Source organism: Chrysochloris asiatica, unplaced genomic scaffold, assembly GCF_000296735.1.
Source record: "Chrysochloris asiatica unplaced genomic scaffold, ChrAsi1.0 scaffold00151, whole genome shotgun sequence".
Lineage (NCBI taxonomy): Eukaryota > Metazoa > Chordata > Mammalia > Afrosoricida > Chrysochloridae > Chrysochloris > Chrysochloris asiatica.
In genome coordinates, this window is record NW_006408669.1 from 5,187,384 (window position 1) to 5,209,130 (window position 21,747).

The window sequence follows — 21,747 nt, forward strand, 5'->3', positions numbered from 1 at the left end:
AGCCACACTAGGACTCCGACTGAAAGTATACAGGTTATCAATACATAGCCTCCTGTGATGATGAAGATAAGAGTTCAAAGAAGACCATTAATCAAACTGGTATGAATAATGTATTAGCATTATCTGGATTACAGCTCCCCCCACCACTGGTATCCTGTTGCTCATTGGTCTAGATGAGCCGTCTGATAAAAACGAACAGCCAAGTCTGACATTTCAGATGAAATTGAAACGATATTGCAATTAAGAGTATTAAGGGAGCTGTTCCACCTTAGTGATTCAAGTCCTCTGTTTTAACGTCAGCTACTTTAATCAAAGCAGACCCCAAAGACTAATTTTCATGGCCGATCCATCTCCAGGATAGACTGGATAGTGAGTCTAAGTCTTTACCTTATCAGTTCAGGAGTGTTATGCATTTTTTCTTTAAATGATCTGAATAGTCTCTGTATCTATGGCTGGTGGGAGGTAGAGATAGCACGAGAAATACTGCATTTTCCCTGCTGAAGTAATAAGCACTGGACCACAAGGACACTGGTTCAAACTTACCAGCCCCTCCTGGGAAACTATGTGGTAAAAGGAGCCTCACTAGCACAGTGGATCACGAACTGGGCTGCTAACCACAAGGACAGCAGTTCGAATCTGCTACTCACTCCATGGGAGAAACAGTAAGCTTTCTGCTCCTTAAAGATTTTGTTGTTGTTAAGAGCCATCGACTCAGTTCCGACCCATAGCAACCCTGTTTAGGGTTTCCAAGGAGCAGCTGGTGAGCTTGAACCGCCAACCTTGCAGTGCAGCGCATTAGCCCACAGCGCCACACCAGGACTCCCATCAAGCTCTGCAGCCTTGGAAATCCTATACAGGGTCATTGTGAGTCCGAAGCGACTCGATGGCACTGTACTGAGCAGCGGCACTCGCTGTATGGCAGGTGACACTAGTGGATCCGCAGTTGGCTTCCACCCAGCTGTCCGTGGAGGTTTGCGGGAGGCTGTGAAGCTGAACAAATTCCATTGGTGCATAAGGCCGCCAGTCATCAGCAGCTACCATATGACATCACCGCCATCTAGGCACTGGGACAGTAACACTGAGCTTGTATTCCAGGGCAGGGGGCAGCGAGGGAGGGACAGGCACTAGGGAGGTAATGGCTCTGCGTTGAACAGGGATGTGCTTTTGGAAAAACAGCATCTGGGCAATAGACTGAGCTAAGTAAAGATCTGGGAGAAATGTCATCCAGGCTAAATACACCAAAGCCAAACTGTCAATGAGTCAATTCTGACTCATAGCGACCCTATATAGAGTTTCTGAGACTAGAAATCTTTATGGGAGCAGACAAATGTTATCTTTTCTCCCTTGAAGCGGCTTGTGGGTTTCAACTGACCACCTTCCTGTTAGCAGTCCATTGCCTAACCCACAATGCCACCAGAGCTCCTTAGGCTATATAAGGGCAAATACAAAGGTCCTGGTGCACAGGGCGGGGGTAAAGAATGCAACAATCTCACAGACACTGAGAGTCAGGGGGAGGCAGATTTAACCAGAGAAGCCTGCTCAGGGAAGGGGGGCGGGATGAGAATGCTCTCGGTTGACTGAGGCATTGCACACGATTCCAGGACCTTCCCAGTTCCCTATGATCTGCTCAGGTCACTGTGCAACCCGAGTTTCAGATCATTATAGCCCCCCACCCACCCCCGTTGGTGGTCTCACAATGACATCAGCAGAACATAATACAGGTGACAGGAGCTTCCCAGCTGGGAGAGAAGGCTGCTGCTGAACCACCTGGGAAACGAAAGCACTAGATTAAGGGACCAGCCTCCCTCAGACATCCAGTGGCTCTGTAATTGACTACGGGAAGATCTAGAGCAGGTGTTTGGTACCTGAAAATTTATGGGTAATTATTTGGCTGCTCAGCCCTTGGGTACGCTTGGGCATAATCCCTTTAACGCTAAGCAGTTTCACAATAACAGGGATTTGACATGATCTAAATATGATCATTTTGTGTACTTTAAAAGGGAGAACATCTGTTTTTCTCTGTGCATTTGCTTCAATAACATCCCAGGCTACTCGTATATATTTTCCTCCTATATAATATTCATGGAACTAGTTATTCTTGGAAAGGTGCTGACTTTGATCTAATTCAACATAGATAATGAGCATTGTGTTGAGATTGGCCCCTTTGCTGAAAAAAAGTCACTCCTCCTAAATGCTAATGTTTGAAAGCAAAAGAGCCCAGAAGACACACTGTGGTGTTGGCAACTACAAGAAATCTCATCAGGAGGCTAGAACGATAGGTACATGCCAGCTTCAGCAGGACCCTGGGTCATCTTGAGGGAACGGAATTGCTGAGCTGACCACACAACCTCCCAAATACGCATCTCGGTATGGGAACAGATGATGTTCTCTAATGTGGACTCACTCGCTCTCTGGTGAATGGTTGCAGCGAGCCTCCACAGTCTACCTCAGACGATGCCAGAGCCTCTCAGCCGTCAATGCCTCAGAACTCAGCAACAAATAGAAATAACCTGGTAACGTCTACGATAAACCAGTTGCTATGGTGACCCAATATGAGTCAGAATAGAACTGGACTCCATAAGGTTTCCAATGGTTAATTTATTTAAAATAGCTCACCAGGCCTTTCTTAACAAAGCACCTCCAACCTTTTGGTTAGTAGCCAAGTCTTTTATCTATCTGAACCACTCAGGGACTGAACATCTAAGTTGTTATGGGCAAAAGATCGAATGTGAAAATCGTCTTCCTGTCTGCTGTGGGCTTAGTACTGCATGGTCATTGTTCAAAGGAGCTAGAGATTGAGATGACATATTTAATTTTCTAAAAGCTGAAAGCTAGTTAACGGTCCCAATCTCAATGGCTTATGGTCTCTCATACACTAAAGGCTCCTTAATGGCAGGCAGGATGTTGACTTCTTGACTTTGCACCCCAGTGATGTATGTAATGTAACAGATGGATCATGAAAGCCGTGGATGTACAGTCTCATGGCCTCACGGGCCTAACTTTAAATACTTTACTAATGTTGTGAACACCGGGATCAGAAAGAGTGATGGCAATGTAGGAAAATGCCCTGGACCACAAGGTCGGTGGTTCTGTGCCATGTTGTATTTGAGTCCGCTTGGTAATGGTGGTGGTGGTGAGCTACAGGCACACAAGCCCAGCCTCACTGGTGTGGCCCAAGACAAGAGGGAATGGAAGCATGGGATTTCTACTTTGGCCCACAGTCTCTAAGTCAGGGCTTCCGTAATTTTACTGTGCACTTAGGTATCTGGTAGCGTAGTGGTACGAATCGGGCTGCTAACCTCAAGGTCGGCAATTCGAATCCACCCTCTATTCCGCAGGAGAAAGATGAGGCTTTCTGCTCCTATTAAGATATGCAGCCTCGGAAACCCTGTGCAGGGTCACTGTGAGTTGGAGCTGGGTCACTATGAGTTGGAACCGACTCCACGGAACTTAAAAACAACAAGGCATCTAGAGATCTTGCTAAAATATGGTTTGCGTTGTGTGAATCTGGGATCTGCATTTTTCTAGCTCTCAGATGCCTTTCTGTCCGCGCTCCATGCTTTGTCTAGCCAGATTCTAGAGAATGGTTTCACAGAGTGGCTGCTCCTACCAAAAGCAAGATGATCTAGGTAGCGCTCATTGACAATGTTACTTCCTGGAGGGAGAACAACTCAGCTGGACACTTCTTCAATGCTAGCTCACCTGCTTAGAAGGAGATAGCGCCCTAGGAGGTAGTGAAGACAAGAGCCCCCTGGTCCCTAGACCTCCACAAGCATCAGTACTGAGAACCAGAATTTAATAGCAGTGTGTGTCCACTGTGTTTAATTTCATGGGGTCCTTTTATTTATGGGGCTCTCTGGATGGTACAAATGGTTAATGTGTTTGGCTGCTATCAAAAAGTGGAAAGTTCAAGTTTACTCAGAAATTCCTTGGAGGAAAGTGCTGGTGATCTTATTCTGAAACATCAGCTACTGAAAACCCAATGGAGCATCGTTCTACTCTGCCCCATGTGGGGTCGCCAGGAGTCGAGGTCAACTGGTTTCTATTTCTGGCAATTGATGCTGCATTTCTCTTTATGCAAGTGGTAAGGCTTCCTTTCAAATACATTCACTTTTGTTCCAACAAGTTTAGTTGTGCTAAAGAGATAAACAAATCGGGCTGCGAACCGGAAGGTCAGCAGTTCAAAACTACCAGCTGTTCCACATGAGAAAGATGAGGCTTTCTGCTCCTGTAATGATTTACAGCCTCGGAAACCCTGTACAGGGTCGTGGTCGCTATGAGTCGGAACCGACTCCACGGCACATAACAACAACAAAAGGATAAAGCCAATGCTTACTAAATACCAAAGCTCCTGAGATATGTAACACTTTTAAAACACTGCTGTTTTCTCTCAGGGACAATTGTTAAGTACTGCAGAGTTGGTTCCGACTCAGAGAGACCCTGTGTAGGGTTTCCGAGGAGCAGCGGGCTTCAACTGCTGACCTTGCAGCTCAAAACCGACCTTGAGATCCTATGCTTATCCTAACTGCGCCACACCAAGGATCCTCAATGATAATGACCATCATCAAAAACCAGTGATGTCCCATAAAGATTATTAAATAGCCCTTCTTCTGCAGAGTAATGTTTTCCAACAGCAGTCTAGGGGAAATGTTAACAAGTACTTGGGTCAAGGGCACACAAACAGGTTTGGGAAACTGTGCCTACGATAGATAGATGGTCCCTCCCCTGTGAACGAAGTCTGCAGCTGGGAGGCTGGGACACTGTAAATATGAGATACACTTATTCTCCTGAAGGGAACAAGTCTGTACTCCCCTGAACAATTGTTAGATTGGCAAGTGTTCTGGTCTGTCGGTGACAGCAAGCAGACTCAGCCAACTGTTTTTGTGGTTAAAATAATTACCATTCTAGTTTAGCATATGCATTGAGGGCAAAATTTAAATTAAAAAATAAATAAATGAAAATGTCTCCAGTGAGTCAGTCATGCCTTGAGAGCTCAACACTGATTGGCTGGAGGCACCAACCCAGTTAAATTTGCGTTTGCACACTTGTATTGATCTTACTATTCTGTTTCAGAATGAGAACTCATGGCAACTTTAAAGGAATTCCTGAGGAACAAAGCGGTTTTCTACTGTGGGGGGCTGCATAGTAACCTACTGCCACTAAAAAAAATTCATCAATAACTGTCAGCCATGGGCTGGGCAATGTTATCAGATGTGTCCCTAGCTGACCTCCTGCTAGTATCCAAGGGTTTAACCTTCAACATCAGGTGTCTGTGAGACTCACCCCTTTACTGTATTCCATAAAAGCAGTTTTCAAACATGTGCTTGTATTTTTTTGAAAACACAATGAAATATCGAAGTGTTTTCTTAATAAAAGTCTGTAAGAGTAAACCTTGAAAATTGGCATGTTCTCAATTTTAAAATCACTGTTTTGAAAAAGTGAATGGAGAAACAGAACTCTATGATCTGATGTTACCTAAATATCTTCAAATGCAAATTTAACACACTACACAGCATCTAATCATGAAGTATATTTGGTCTGACCGAGCAGGCTTTTTGGTTTGTGTTTTTGCTGGTTGGTTGGTTAGCTATATGCTGTGGAGTCAATCTTAACCCACAGCGACCCTGTAATAAGGGTTTCCGAGGCTATAAATCTCTACTGGAGGAGAAAGCCTCATATTTCTCCCATGGAACAGCTGGTAGTTTTGAACCGCTGACCGTGAAATTAGCATCCCAGCTCATAACCACTATGCTACCACTGTTAAATACTGTTGAGTTGATGTCGATTCACAGTGAGCCCACGTGCTAGAGGAGACTAACCCACAGGGTTTTCTGGGCTGTCAGCTTTACGAAAGCAGATTTTCTCCCCCAGAGCCTCTGGGTGGGTTTAAACTGCCCACAGTGTTCAGTGATTCACTTTGAGTATTTGATCTCCCTAACCTGAAGCATAAGGAGCTCTGGTAGCGTAGTGGTTATGAATCAGGCTGCTAACCTCAGGGACAGCAGTTCGAAACTACCAGCTGCTCCGCAGGAGAAAGATGAGGCTTTCTGCTTCTGTAAAGATTTACAGCCTCGGAAACCCTGTACAGGGTCACTATGAGTCGGAACCGACTCCACAGCACATAACCACCACAACCTGAAGTATCTCCCTTTGGGCGAAGGCAAGTGATGACTAACAGGGTAGCAAGGTTGGTGGCTGACAGCAATTACAACAGGGTAGTATGGATTTGAGAGCTTGGCTTGAATAGATTACGTAAATTCAAATGTAAAACAAAACAACTCTAAATTTCCATCATGTTGTTAAGTGCCAATGTATTGTTTCCAACTCATATTGGCCCTGTATTGGGTTCCCGAGGAACAGCTGGTGAGTTTTGAACCACTGACCTTGTAGTTTGTAGTCCAGGGCTTATCCTACAGTGCCACACTCTTGCAATGTGGGAGACAATGTGGAACAAAACTCAGAATTATAAAGATTGGGTTTACTGGTGTGAACGATACTTGAGGAGCTCCACACTATGACCCTTACCACCCTTTGCAAGTCTGGAAAGGAATTTGCTCTGAAGGCCCAATTTTCAACCAAGCAGTACATAAATATATAGATGGGAGAACAAAAACACTAGTAAGCCATGTTGATAAATGCCATCAAGTCGGTTCCAACTCATAGCAACCCTGAAAAAGGGTTTTGAGGAACAGCTGATAAGCTTGAATGTCGATTGAACCAATCCAGTGGTTCAAACCGACCTCGCATTAACCCACAACGCCATGCTCACCATGAAATAGTCAACCATCCATTCATGATCAAAAGGGCAACATTAAGCTAGGGACAAGGTTCAGTGAGGATGGGAAGGAGGGTGGAATGTAAATAAGAACCAGAGAGAGGAAGTGAGGTAACTATTGTTGAATGGCGGGGATTTCCGTCATTAAGATGAATGTAAAACTGATGATCTTGTCTGTAAACTTTCAATCAACACAATAAAAAAATTTTTAAAAACACAACAAAACATCCCAAAACCTAAATTTCTCCCTTTTGGACCTATTAAATTTTTCTTTTTTACTTTGTTTGAGGTGGTGCGGGTTGTTGTTGTTAAGTGCCATTGAGTCGATTCCGACTCACAGCGACCATGTATAAGGTTTCCATAGAGCAGGCGGTGAGCTTGAACCACCGACCTTGCAGTTCAAACGGCTTTGCAGTCTGATGCATTAGGCCACAGCGCCACACCAGGACTCCATTGTTAGGCATTCTGTATTCTGAGTAGCATCCTAAAATGTGACAGGGATGTTCTACATACCTCCAACTCCAGGTCCTCCCTGTCCATCTCCTGATGAATGCCTCCAATGTAATCACTGGGATCGTAGTATTCGTGAACCGAGGGATGCCTGGAAAAAGGTGAAACATCTTTCAGGCCCTGCTTCTGGCTATGAATATCTGTTTTCTCTCTTCCCATCCCAAGACCCCGCTGTGACCTGGCATGTGACAGGAACTTATGTTGGAACCAGAGTTGTAAGGTACCATGAGCACAGACCCACACAACTCACTGCTCTCTGGACATGGCTTCATCACAGCATCCCCACCATTGTGTCAAAGAAGAAACACGGCAAATGGGATCAATAGGGGTAAACAAAACAAACCCAGTGTCCTCAAGTTGATTGTGACTCATGTCAACCTTAGAGACTAGAGGTAGGGTAGCCCTTAAGGTTTCCAATGGTATAAAATCGTTACAGAAGCAGACGAGATGGCCTCATCTTTCTCCCACTGAGCGGCTGGGGAAATTCAGAATGCTGACGTTTCATTTAGCAACCCAATGCTTATACCACTGTGCCACCATGAATCCTCTAGGAGTTCAGGCGGTAGGACGTTTAATAGACTTGATTTTAGGAGGAGCTCCCCGTCCATGGTAACAGATGCGGACCGACGGTGTCGACCTCTGGTTGTTGGCTGGGGACCCAAACCTTTACATTCTCAAAGGTCAATGCAGCAATCAATGGGCTCTGGCCTTCCCTTCCAGGCACTTTCATTTTAAAACAATGCATCAGACACAAGTGGTCATTTAAACAAAGGCTGGCTTTCAGTTTTCTGGACCCATCAGGCAAATACATATTGTCTGCATGTAACGGGCTTTTAGTCCTGTGGATGCTGTTAGATGGCTAGGGCTTTCAAGCATCAGCTTACCACTCTGCTTTCATCCCCATGCACCCTTGCAAGGAATATGGTACATGCTGCTGTCTGACCCCAAGAGCTCTGACCTCTGGGCTCCCCTGACATTTTTCAAGCAGCCTCCTGGGGTTAAGTCTTGTCATGCTAACTAGACTTAAGGGGAAATGAGAGGTTTGGCTTCTAAAAGGCCTGTCACTGTGACTGAGTTCAACATTTGACAGTCCAGAGGAGCCTTAAAGGCCTCATCAGTAATGAGAGGCACTTTGAGTTTGTAACGTCAAATAACTGATTTGAATGATTGTACTCGGTGAACCAGCCAGTTCTTTCACCGAATCAACTGGGCTGCTACACAGCACTGTTCTGAAGAGCTGACAGTTGAAGTCAAACAGTTATTGGTAAATGCTGTCCATTTCGGACTCCCAGTGACTCTACAGGACAAATTAGATGTGCCCTATCTGCATTCTATGACTGTAATCTTTATGGCATTATAACGGACAATGTTCTGCTGTTATGCATAAGGTTTTTGGTGGATCAACATGCAGAAAGGGTCTGCCTCTCCTTTCTAGTCTGTCTAAGTCTAGAAGCTATAATGAAACCTGTCCACCATGGGCAACGCTGCTGTTAATTTCAAACGCCAGTGGCATAGCTTCTAGCGACATGCTGGCCGCCACAGTACAACAAACTGACATACAAGTGGTAGATCATGACAAGCTATGCATTACATTGTGAAGAATGGGTATTCCAGGACACTTAACTGTGCTTGTGAGGAACCTGTACATAGACCAACAGGCAGTTGTTCTAACAGAACTAGGGGACACTGAATGACTTACAGTTAAGCAAAGGTGTGCACAGGGTTGTAGTGTTTCACTATACTTATTCAATCTGTATGCTGAACAAATCATACGAGAAGCTGGATTACATAAGGAAGAAAGTGGTACCAGGATTGGAGGAAGAGTCATTAACAACCTGGGATACGCAGCTGATACTGCCTTGCTTGTTGAAAGCAAAAAGGACTTAAAATGCCAGTCTAAGACTACAACCTTCAGTACAGGTTATATACTTCAATATACAGCAAAAAAAAAAACCTCCTCACAACTGGATCAATAAATAACATCCTGATGAACGGAGACTAGATTGAAGCTATCAAAGACTTCATTTTGCTTGGATCCACGGTCACGGACGCAGCAGTCAAAATATCAAAGGACATGCTGCATTTGGCACATTTGTTGCACAAGATCTCTTTAAAGAGTTAAAGAGCAAAGAGCAAAGGTATCAGTTTGAAGACTAAGGTGCACCTGACTGAGCGATGGTATTTTCAATAGTCTCATACGCCTAGTGTGGTGCCGCAGGATTAAGCACTAGACCCCAAGGTCAGTTTGAATCAAAGGTTGGCGGTTCCAACTCACCAATAATAACATATGCATGTGAACGTTGAACAATGAATAAGAAAGACAGTAGAAGAGTAAATGCATGTGAATCCCAGTGTTGGAAAGTAGTATTAAAAGTGTCACAAACTGCTAAAAGAAGAAACGAATCTATGTTAGAAGAAGTACAGCCAGAATGCTCCTTAGAAGCCAAGATGGTGAGACTTTATCTCTTATCCTTTGGACATATTAGGGGAGACCAGTCCCTGGAGAAGGACATAATGTCTAGTCAAGTGAAGGGTCAGTGAAAAAGAGGAAGACCCCAATGAGATGGCCTGACACAGTGGCAGCAGCAGTGGGCTCAAGCCGAACCACTGTGAGCATGGAGTGGGACTGGGCAGTGTTCTGTTCTCCTGCGTGTACGGTTGCTGTGAGTTAAAATCGACTCAGTGGCACCTAACAATAACAACAATCTTCATGGGTTCTGATCACCAGGTCTTTCTCTCACTGGGTGGGTCTAAACCTCTAAACTTTAGGTTAGAAGTCACGTGTTTACTGTCTATCCATAGTACCACCGGGGCTCCTTAGATCAGACAGACCTGTCTTCAAAGCCAGACGTTGTCAGTTTCACTTGCGTATAGAGTTGGAGGTGATTAGACTAACAATAACATAGTTAGCTGAGCTGCATTTCCTTCCGTAGCTGTATTAACAGTCCTTTGCACACTGCCTTGCACGCTGTCATCTGTTTTTACATACTGTCAGTGGCACCAGAACTTAGGCTTTCAAGCATGGATTCCTGGATTCCGATGACAGCTAACTATTACAACCACGGGATAAAAGAAAAACTTTTCTCTGGAGCTTGATGGAACCACAGGAAACGTGTGCTCACTCCAGCTACAGAGCTACTAATAGGAATCCAACAGGTATCACCCTGAGGTTTTCCCTGTAAGCGGCGAACGTGCCCTTTGAAATAATGCATCAAATCAATTCTATGAATCAGGAGCCAAGATGCTAAGAGACAGGGGTGACTCTAACGTCAACTCCAGAGATGAAGAAATAGACATCATGTCCTCAAGGTGTAAATGCACATGCAAAAAGAGACATTCAACTGGACAACTTTAAGTCTGTGAGCTAACACAGAAAGTTTCTTGCTCATCTCTTGCCTACATATTTTATTTCTATCATTAAATAACTAATATGATCACTGTTTACCATATACCATACTGAGAATTTTCATACATTATTTCATTTAGTCCTCTAATAATCCTATGAGATAGGTACTACTTTAATCCTCATTTTAAAAGAGGAAAACTGAAGCTCAGGGACATAAAATAAATTACCTAAGTTCCTTAGCTAGAAATTAGTCTAAGCATCATGCTTGTCAGACTCTTAGCTACTCTATGTCTCTGGCACAAAGTAACAGAGCAGTCATGTGCAGACTCACAACTGTACTTTAATTGGTCTATGCAGTACTTCTTTGAGGCATGTGTAGGCTTATTACATGAACCCATGTTTGAAATGAGACCCAAGAAAGCTCAACACACAACCTCCAGAGCTCTCTTTCCTCTCACAACTCACTTTGTTGTCTATTCAAAAGCACAATCGGCATTCCCTCTCGTTGGAGCTACCAAATCTCCAAATTACCATTTGTGGTGATTAAATTTCATTCTGCAACAACTTTTAACACATTTGTAAGTAATTTTGTTCTTAGAATATAATTTGAATAATGCCGCTCCAGGGTTATAATAAAGTAATTAATATGTCGGAGCAGTTTTGAGCAGGATTCGATTTATTGCCTCTATAAACAATAAAATTAAACACGGTAACTTGGAGGAAAATTATACGTGTTGTTTTTTTTCATTCACCACAGAGTAGGGGGAAGGAAAAAAAACCAACAAAAAACTGACTGGATCGGACCATATTTACTGATGCAACTTAATACGTTAGTGATTGACAAGCATAGATCACTTACTCTTCTGGCAGGAGGTACGGATCCAGCACTGGCGGGGTGGGAGAGGAGAGTTTAGAGAGAGCCATGATATGTTCAAAGGTGATGTCAGTTTGAGTTCCTGTATCCACCAGCTGCAACTCTGACGGAGGAGTGAACATTTTGGTTCGTGGCGTTCTTCTCAGTACCTGGACCACGATGGGCTCTTTGGCTGTCTTGAAAGCTTCTACTGCTTGATCATGAGTTGCTCTGGATAAGTCTTTACCATTTACCTGTTGAAAAACGTTTCAGATAGGAAAGGATTACCATTAAACTGAAACTAGAAAACTTGGGTATATTAACATCCCTGCGAGGCACGAATATGTTTTGCATTTGATGACTAACCTATAGGTTGATAGTTTGAACCCACACTCAGGAGTGCTGCAGAAGACAGACCTGTTTCTGGCGACATGAAGGTCAAGAAAGCCTTCTGGGAACACAGATCTACTACGTGACGCATGGGGTCACCCAGAGTCATCCTGGACTTGACCGCAATGGATTTGACTTAGTGTTTAGATTGTTTCCTTGGGTTTCCCCAAAGAATGTAGCTGCAGCACTGCTGGGAAGGGGGGAGGGGTCCGGAGGTAGCCAGAGCTGGCATTAAATAATAAATCTCACAGCGGGGAGCCTTGGCTGCCTCCTGGCACGTCTGTAACACAATTCTATCACTTGCTAATCTTGCCTGTTAAAGCAAAGACCAGCCTGAGGCTCAAAGTCTTTATCAGGCAATACTAGCTAACTAGAAATTAATTACATTGTTATGTTTTAATGGTGCATATTTTTCCAGTTTGTGACAGGTGAGTCTAGTTTGCCTTTTATGGTCATGATATAAAATTTTCTTTTTGAATGATTGCATTTCCCTACAATAACAAAGCAATGGAAAACAATAAGTAAATGAACAGCGTTCACCATCCATGTTTATAGCAAATACTATGAAGGGGGAACTCAGATGGTGGACCTTTGGTAATAATAGCTAGCTTAAGGGCTGTGCTGTTTCCCATTGTGTACAATGCTTTCCTACTGTCCTGTCCCTTTAGTAGTGCAAACCGCTAAATGCTCAGCTCCTAATCAAAAGGTTGCCCACAGGCTCCTCAGAAGAAAGACCTGGTGATTTACTTCCCCCAAACAGCCATTGAAAACATTGTGGAGCACAGTTCTACTCTTGCTACTCATGGGCTCCTTATGATTTGGAATCGTATGAATGGGAACTGGTTTGGTTCCGGTATGGAGCTGGAGATTGAGCACTGGATCGCATATTGGTTTAACCACAAGGTCAGTGGTTCAAACTCACCAGCTGCTCTTTGGAAAACTGATAGAGGTGGGTATGACCTTTGGATGCTGTGTCTAAGATTCTTCCCAAGCAACACGGCTATTTTCAGAACGGCTTGAACAAGGGCAGACACGAAAGAGACATGAGAATCTTATTTTTAGAAAGTGAAGTCATTGTGAGCAACATGGAAGGACAACTAACTTATCCTCCCTGTCCCATGTGGCCCTCATAGAGCCAAGGAATGTGACATTATGTTCAAACAGTTGGATACGGTTTTACAACTGGACCCCACGACAGACTGAAATATTTCAATGTTATTTCCCAAGTGTCATTCAATAGTGACGTAAGGACCACATTTCACAAAATATATGAGTGCAGACATGTCTCTGCCTTTCAGACCTTCTCTGGAGAGCAGACTGACCCACTAAATAATATTCACTGAACAGGAATGCCTGAGTCTTAAAATCTCTTGCATTCATAAGCCACCCTTGAATACCTGCATGCTCTATAAATGCCTAACTAAACGGAACCACAGCCTTTTCCTGTGTGACACACACATTTTCCCCTCAGTAGCTTGTAACAGGCAGTCCTGCATTCTGAACCAGTTGCGTTCCCACTTCTGTTTCTGAATCCACTTTGTACATATGAAGGTTAGTCAAAAAGTATTGTTGCTACTAAGGTTCCAATTCGTACAGGCACGGACATAGTCCAAACAAAACATGTTTAAGCATGTCTCTGTGATCACTGGCTGGCTGTAGACAAGCTCTCTCAATAATACACCTGTCTCAGTCTCGTGAGGGTGCCTTTAGAAAAACCCCTCTAATCTTAAAGGGTTTCTGAGAGGATCTGCAGGACTAATTAAAGGTAGAGAAGTTTTGGGGGGAATTTCAATTGCTAACCTGGACAGATTTTTCCAATGAAATCAGATGATCATGGTAACTCATTATGAAGAAATTTAAAAATTTAAAAAAGAAAAAAAAAAAAGCGAACTGCATTAGTAAGAAAAAGGCCAGAAAAGGTGCTCTGAAAAAAAATTTTCATCACAGCAATGTACCTGCTCATTCTTCGAGGGTAGTTATGAGCTGCCCTGTAAGAATTGTATTAGATAGCTTTACCCCACCCACCCTATGGCTCGGATTTTGCCCCTTCAGACTTCTTGTTCCTCAACCTCTAAGCACACTGAAGAAGAACACATACTGCCATTTGGATGGGTTGTAAAGAGAAGAGCCCAAAATTCTTCAGAGAAACACTGCCCTTCAAAGTGTATAGACATCGATGGAAGCTATGCTGAGAAATAACTGCTTCACATGTTGATATTTCTGCTTAATAAGGGTTCATATAATTGTGAATGTAGCAATAATAAAACCGGGGCTTAAAAAGTGTGTGTGTGAAATTCCATAATCGTTCAATTCCATTTTTCATGAACTTTTGGAAGCTCATGAAGAAAGCTTGTACTTTTTGACTTAAGTCAATCAGAACAGTTAGGTAGGGCTCGTATCTGAAACTAGTCCATCAAATGTCTGCCTCAGTATATAGAGTGTCACTTACCCACGGTTTTGCTTTTCACAGTTTTAGTTACCATGGACCATGATGGTCAACTGTGGTCTAGAGATATTAAATGGAAAATTCCAGAAGTAAACAACTCAAATGTTTTAAATTGCACACCCTTCTGAGTGGCGTGGTGAACTCTCGTTCTGTCTCATCCCGACTGGGATGTGAATCATTTCTCCTTTCTTCAGTGTATTCATATTGCATATGCTACCCGCCCATTAATCACTTAGGAGCTCTGGTAGCGTAGTGGTTACGAATTGGGCTGTGAACCTTCAGGTCAGCAGTTCGAAACTACCACTTGTTCCATGGGAGAAAGATGAGGCTTTCTGCTCCCGTAAAGATTTATAGCCTCGGAAACCCTGTACAGGGTTGCCATGAGTCAGAACAGACTCCACGGCACATAACAACAGTAACATTAATCACTTAGTAGCTGCTCGGTTCATCTGATCAACTGTTCTTGTATTCAAATAGCTCTCATTTTACTTAATAATTGATCTATTTTATTATTAGTTATTGTTAATATTTTATGGGCCTAATTTTTTAAACATCATAGACTTACATGTTGAAGACAAAACATAATATATGAGGGGACTTCAAAAAGTTCATGGGGAAATGGAACTGAAAGACCATGAATTTTTCCCATGAACTTCTGAAAGGCAAAACCATGTGCCAGGCCAATCACATGCCTCTATTTCCATGAACGTCTGAAACTCCCTTATAAAGTGCGCTCAAGCATGCACTGAATGTGCAGATGTGTGGCGCAGTGGGATAAAGCATTGGAGTGAAAGGTCAGTTTGAATCACAAAATTGGAGGTTCAAACTCGCCAGCTGCTCTTTGGAAATCCTATATAGGGTCATTATGAGTCGGAACTGACTGAATGGCGCTTAGCAACAATAACTGTATATGTAGTGTATCTCCCTATACATTTTTGTTAAGTGCTGTAGAGTCAGTTCCAACTCATGGCGGCCCTGTATAGATTTCCGAGGCTTTCAATCTTTGCAGGAGCAGATGCCTTATCTTTTCTCTCCTGGAGTATCTGATGGGTTGAACCACCAACCTCTTGGTTCATAGTCCAGCGCTTATCATATGGAGCCATACACTCCCCTTTCTATGCATAAAAAACAATAAGAAGACACTTATAGATACACTAAGATATCGTTAACGTTAATAACACAGCAATAATAATGTTTTGGAGTCCTGGTGTGGTGCTGTAGCGTAAGCATTTGACTGCTAACTGCAAGGTCCGCAGTTCAAACCCAGTAGCCACTCCTTGGAAATCCTATATAGGGTTGGTAGGACTCAGAACTGACCTGATGGTATTTAACAACAACAATGTTTGTGCACATCACAAAGTAGTGCACACTTTGGGGTGGGATTGGGGAGTGGTCCATAACCACAGGTGTATGTAGTCAGATGTTCAGGTTCTGGGGAGTGCCTGTACTTAAATGAGCCTGCACAATTCTGACCATCTCCTAAGGTGGAGCCTTTAGGTTCTTTTTGTTCAAATAGAACAGGAGTATTGGTTTGCAGCTATTGTCATATTTTCCAAACCCTTTCACTCTGGTCCTACTGGGCCAACATCTCTGATCAAAGTACCTTCTAAACAACAGTTGTGTTGAGGAATAGATGTGGGATTTTATCCCTGAAATGAAGTCCAAATGAATCATGCAAGTGGAGATTATTCACGACTTGGATTCAATCCACTTAAGTAATTTACTTACATCATGAGGGAGTTAGGCAGAAAAAGAACAGAGCTCCAAAATGGATCTCCAGTAAATAAGGGAATGTCTGAATTGCCAAACTTAATGTTCCATCCTGGGAACTGCAAACACCAGAGTTTAACACACAACTGTCATCATTCTCCTCCAGTGAAAAAAGAACAAAGGGACACAAAAGAATCTTCTAGTTTTCCAAACCAGTTGAGATAGTCATGATGCCTTCCTTGCTTAGACCCCAGAAGGCTGAGACCTTGAGACAAGAGCAAATGGAGCAGGTATAGCAAGTGAAAACCAATGTGGAGGACTATGAAATGCACACTGGGGAAGGTAATTTGAGCCATGTTTTCCATTTATGCATGACAACAAAAGTACAGGAATTTATAGTGTGACAGTATGTATGTTCCTGAGGTACATCAGTATATTACAGCACTCTGTAGACAAGGTGGGAACGGTCAATGCCGAGTACTAGTCACAATGATTTTTTACCCCTTGCTGGTCAGTAAGGATCAATTGTAACAAAGTTAGTTTTCCCCACAGCGAACAGAGACAGTTTTGAACGGGTCCTTCAAGATGATGTCATATCTGCATGCTCTCTGTTTTTGTTATTGTTAAATGTTGCCGAGTCAGTTTTGACTCACAGTGACCCCGTAAAGGGTTTCCAAGGAGTGGCTAGTGGGTTTGAACCACTGACCTTGTGGCTAGTAGTCCAGTGCTTATCCTAATAGCACCATACCAGGACTTCATGCATAAATAAATACCAGGTCTTCTGCTAAAAGCAAGTGAACATGGGGTTTTCTTACTCTATGTCTCTTTTCTCTTAATTTCCTGCCCTCTTCAAAACAAACACCAAAGACAGGTCAATGGTAGTGGTGGTGTGCCAGGGAGTCAGTTCTGACTCACAGCGAGTCTGTGTAGGGTTTCTGAGGCTGTACATCTTTATGGGAGCAGAAAGCCTCATCCATCTCTCAAGGATTGACTGGTAGATTCGAACTGCTGATCTGGAGGTTAGCAGTTTAACTTGTAATCCACCACACTACCATGATTCCTTAAAAGCTAGTGAATGTTGTTGTTGAGTGCTGTCGAGTCAGTTCTGACCTATAGCGACCCTGTATAGGGTTTCCGAGGAGCTTGAACTGCCGACCCTGTGGTTCAAAGCGACTTTGCAGTCCAGCACATTAACCCACAGCGTTACATCAGAACTCCAAATAGCTAGTGAATGGAGGCCAGGAAATTGGACCCCAAGGTTCTCCAGATGGTGGGAAACTCATCCTACAAATCTTTGGTTTTTCACACACAAAAAATTTATAGTCTTGCAAATAGTGCCACAGCTTAGGTCAGCTGCCTGGCCAGACCCCACTCCTCCTTACTTTCAAGAGAACTTTCAGACTTAGTTTCGTTTCTAAGTGGATCAGAGAGACTGTTTCATCTGGGGAGTCTCAAGTTATGGATTCGGATTGCCTAGTGAGTGATTTAGGTATGGAGACACAGTGTAATTCTGCCTGATATACTAGGAAGGGAAATATGCTTGGGAAACATGTTGAGTTTTGTTTACACTTAAAGTATAACATGAGATAGGGACGGCACGTTTGTGCCTCTGGGCAAGTCTGCATGTGATGTCTGGATTTGTGGCGTCATTTGGGAGCACAATAGAAAATGGCTTAGCAGGCCAGGTCAACTACTGGGGCAGAGAGAAAAGATCGAATGTGGGCCTGATGACCACGAGTGAATGAGTTAACCAAACTTAGGCCCTCTCATCCCCACACTTTCTGTCATATTCCATAATACATCCCTAATAATTTATGCCTTTTTTGACTTGGCTGTTAATTACCAGCCCCCAGATATGGTGTAAATGATCACACTGGTATGTTGCAGAATTAGACAGGAATGCATTCTTGCTTGTTCCATCAGATGCCCGTCTATCTACATGGATGCATCAGCAACAAACGTTCTTGTAATTAAGCATGCATCTTAATCAGATCACTTTTCTACAATAATAATGGCAACTATTGCTTTACTTGGAGATATTTTTATAAAGCAATGCTAATATGACTCAGTGAATATTAAATGGTACCTGGAGGCGTGGTGAGGTGCTGTATAGGATAAGCACTGGATTACTAACTACATGGTTCGTGGCTCAAACCTACGAGCTGCTCCTTGGAAAAAGGGTCTGTATGAGTCAGAACTGACTTGATAGCTCTTAACAATACCAGCAAAAGATGATGATCACACCCATCTGCCAGTTTGTACTACTGTTGGAGCTTCTGTGTTGCGAAGATGTGGGAAGCTATGGTACCAGGTGTTTCAAATGCCAGCAAGCTGGACAGATTTCAATGGGGTGATCTACTTTTGACAATTAGTCAGTGAAAACCCTATGGGTCACTATAGGATATCTGTTTGATACAGTGCTAGAAGATGAGCCCCCTGGGTTGTTAAGACACACAACCTACATAGTAGCCACAGCAATAGACTCAAGTTGACCAATGATGGTGAAGACAGTGTTGGACCAGGCAATGTTTTATCACCATGAGTGGAGCTGACTTGACAGCAGCTGATAACAATAAACAAGAGAAAACAATTGAAGGACTCTCCTGAATCAGATGAAATAAAAAAGATTCCTAGGGGCAAACAGTCCCCATGTGTCTCAATATAGTTAATTACACAAAGTGGGAAGGCTCTTCTATTCTAGTCCAGTTGAGGGTATTATATTACAAAGTACTGATGCCACAATGCCCGCAGCATCCCACCTGCACAGGATACAGAGGAGAGCGGAGGGAAACACAAAGGAAGGCTCTTGTGCCACCCGGAGAACCTCACTACTGCTTACCACTGGGACCCCAAAAAGGCATTTCTGATGATGTGCCTGAGCTCAGTTTTAGTGGCCTAGTGCTTTGCCTTTTTAAACTCGTATTGAAGTTCAAGCTAGCACCTCCACCAACCAGGTGACCTCTTTTCTTACAGCTCTAGGATGGAGTTGAAGTGGCGACAATCCTGACTCTACCCTGTCCTGGGTGGTCAGACTTCAGGTGATGGATCCACTCTGAATCATCTGTCCAATAAGCACACACCATCTCCCTCACTTGTCTGACATGCTTTGGTTCCAAAGACCAGCCTGCCGTGCAAAACCAGCGTTAGGTGAAAACAGAGGATAAACACATGACTACCTAACTGCTCAACCAATGAGAAACAGGGACCAGCCAAGTTCACACCTCACCTTACCCATCACAGTTACCATTAGTGTCACCTCAAACCTCAGTATTTTTCATCACATGTATATAACACAATGTGCGTCTGATGTGCAAGAAGACATGTTTTACTACTGTTGTAGGAACCATGCAGTCAGATACTGAGATAGTCAGTAAGCTAGGAGAAAATGTAATTATAATGTTGTATCTCTTGTCACATGTTTACTTCATAACTTTATTTAAGAATAAAGTTATGAAGTAAACATGAAACCCTGTTCAGGGTCGCTATGGGTCAAAACCGACTCGACAGCACTTCACAACAACAACAACAAAGAATGGTTTAAAATTAGGAAAGATGTGCGCCAGGGTTGTATTCTTTCACCACACTTATTCAACCTGTGTGCTGAGCAAGAAATCTGAGAAGTTGAATTATATGCAGAAAAAACGTGGCATCAGGATTGGAAGAAGGCTCATTAACAACCTGTTACATGCAGATGATGCAACCCTGCTTACTGAAAGTGAAGAGGACTTAAAATACTTTTGTAAGAAGATCAAAGAGCACAGCCTTGGGTATAGGTTGCACCTCAATGAAAAGAAAACAAAAATTCTCATCACTGGACCAATTAATAAGATCCATGTAAATGGTGAAAAGATTGGAGTTGTTAATGACTTCATTTTGCTACATCTACCATGAACACTTATGGAAACAGCAGTCAGGCAATCAAATGACGTAGTGCATTAAGCAAGCCTGCTGAACAAGACCTCTTTAAAGCGCTGAAGAGCAAAGATGTCAGTTTGAGGAATAAGATGTGCCTGACACAAACCATGGTATTTTCAATAACCTCATATGCATGTGAAAGCTGGACCATGAATAAGGAAGACTGTAGAAGAATTGACGCATTTGAATTATAGTGTTGGAGGAAAATAATGAAAGTATACCACAGGCTGCCAAAAGAACAAATAGATTTGTGTTAGATGAAGTACAGCCAGGGTGCTCATTGGAAGCCAGGATAGCCAGACTTTGTCTCTCATACTTCAAACATATCAGAAGGGCCCAGTCCCTGGTGAACAAAGTCATGTTTGGTAAAGTGAAGGGTCAGAGAACAGAGGAAGACCCCAACGGGATGAACTGGCCACGTGGCACCATCAGTGCCCTCAAATGGAGCAAGGACTGTGAGGTTGATCTGGGATTGGGCAGTGTTTCATTCTGTTGTGCACAGGATCGCTATGAGCTGGTACTGCCTCTATGGCACCTAACAACAACAACAACAACAAAAACATCCAAATACACCCTGGTGTGGTGCTGTAGCTTAAGCACTAGACTGCTAACCAAAACGATGACAGTTCAAACCCACCAGTTGCGACTGGAAACCCTACACACAGTGTCGTTATCAGTCAGAAATGACTTGAAGGAACCCAACAACCGCACCACCAACTGCAAATGGAGTCACAAGGTGGTGCAAATGCCTAACTCACTGGGCTGTTAACTCAAATATTGGAGGTGCAAGTGTACCCAGAGGCTCCTGAGAAGAAAAGCCACTGAAAGCCCTAAGGAGCAGTTTTCCTTTGACACACACACAGGTTGCTGTGAGCCACAGTTCATGCAATGGCAACTGGTGGGCTCACATACAAAGAAATACTAGAAATTGACTAAAACACAAATGCTAATGAGGGTCCCAGACCAGGATAATCACATCTTCTCCTCAGAAGAAAAACTATCTCTAAATCAAGAAGTAGACGCTAGCCCAAAGTGTACTTTTTATACTGGAAAGATGTCTATATTTCCCACGAAGCTCCCTGCCCAGCCTGTCTTCCTAGGCTACCAAAATAGGCATTAATACCCTCAGTCTTCGAGTTCAGATTCTTGGCGTAGGTGCAACAAATAAATTTTATGGGACTTGACCCCTGCCACGCAAGCTTCTTGACAAGGTATTTTCGGGATCATTACATTCTTGTAAGAGATAGCAGGCAGGAGTTTACCATCCTATGTGATCCATTTTTGCAGGCAAATTTGTTTTGAATTACCTTGTGCACATAACACTTATTACACTGTCGTCTTGGAATCACATCACTGAGAGACTTAGTGAGGTGATGACTCGGGTGCACGAGATCAGCCAACCGAAAATGACAACCTTTATTCTCGGGATTAGCATCACATCTCCATTACACAAAACGGCCCGATGATGGCTGCAATTACCCACGGAATGCTCATGCAGTGACGTTTTGGCCCGGTCAAATTAAATATCATTAACTCGCCCAATTGAGCAGATTGCTCTTAAAACAGTTTACGCAGCTCTAAAATCGAGTAAATGGAATGTTTTGGAACAAGAAATGCTGATTGCAAACTTTATCTTTATTATAAATTAAATGCTTAAGTTATTCACCTAAGGCTCTGGCTGGCCCCCTGGGACTTAGGTGCAATTATGGTGAAAATCCAATCAGTTCGTCTCGGGGCAAGTGTCACTACTGCAAATATGACATGAGAACTAAAGGACCTTAAAGAGAGCCTTTAGTGTAAGG

The 21,747-nt window shown here is 43.2% G+C and overlaps 1 protein-coding gene across 1 annotated transcript in view; it reads right to left on the bottom strand.

Annotated features, from left to right (window-relative positions):
- Nucleotides 1–21,747, bottom strand: part of PDZRN3 (PDZ domain containing ring finger 3) — a 316,897-nt gene that overhangs the window by 13,510 nt on the left and 281,640 nt on the right. The window contains exons 4-5 of the mRNA XM_006870785.1: nt 11,491–11,738; nt 7,289–7,376 (exon numbers count right to left, since the gene is read on the bottom strand). Of these exons, the coding sequence (XP_006870847.1) occupies nt 7,289–7,376; nt 11,491–11,738 (336 nt within the window). The remainder of the gene's footprint in view (nt 1–7,288; nt 7,377–11,490; nt 11,739–21,747) is intronic.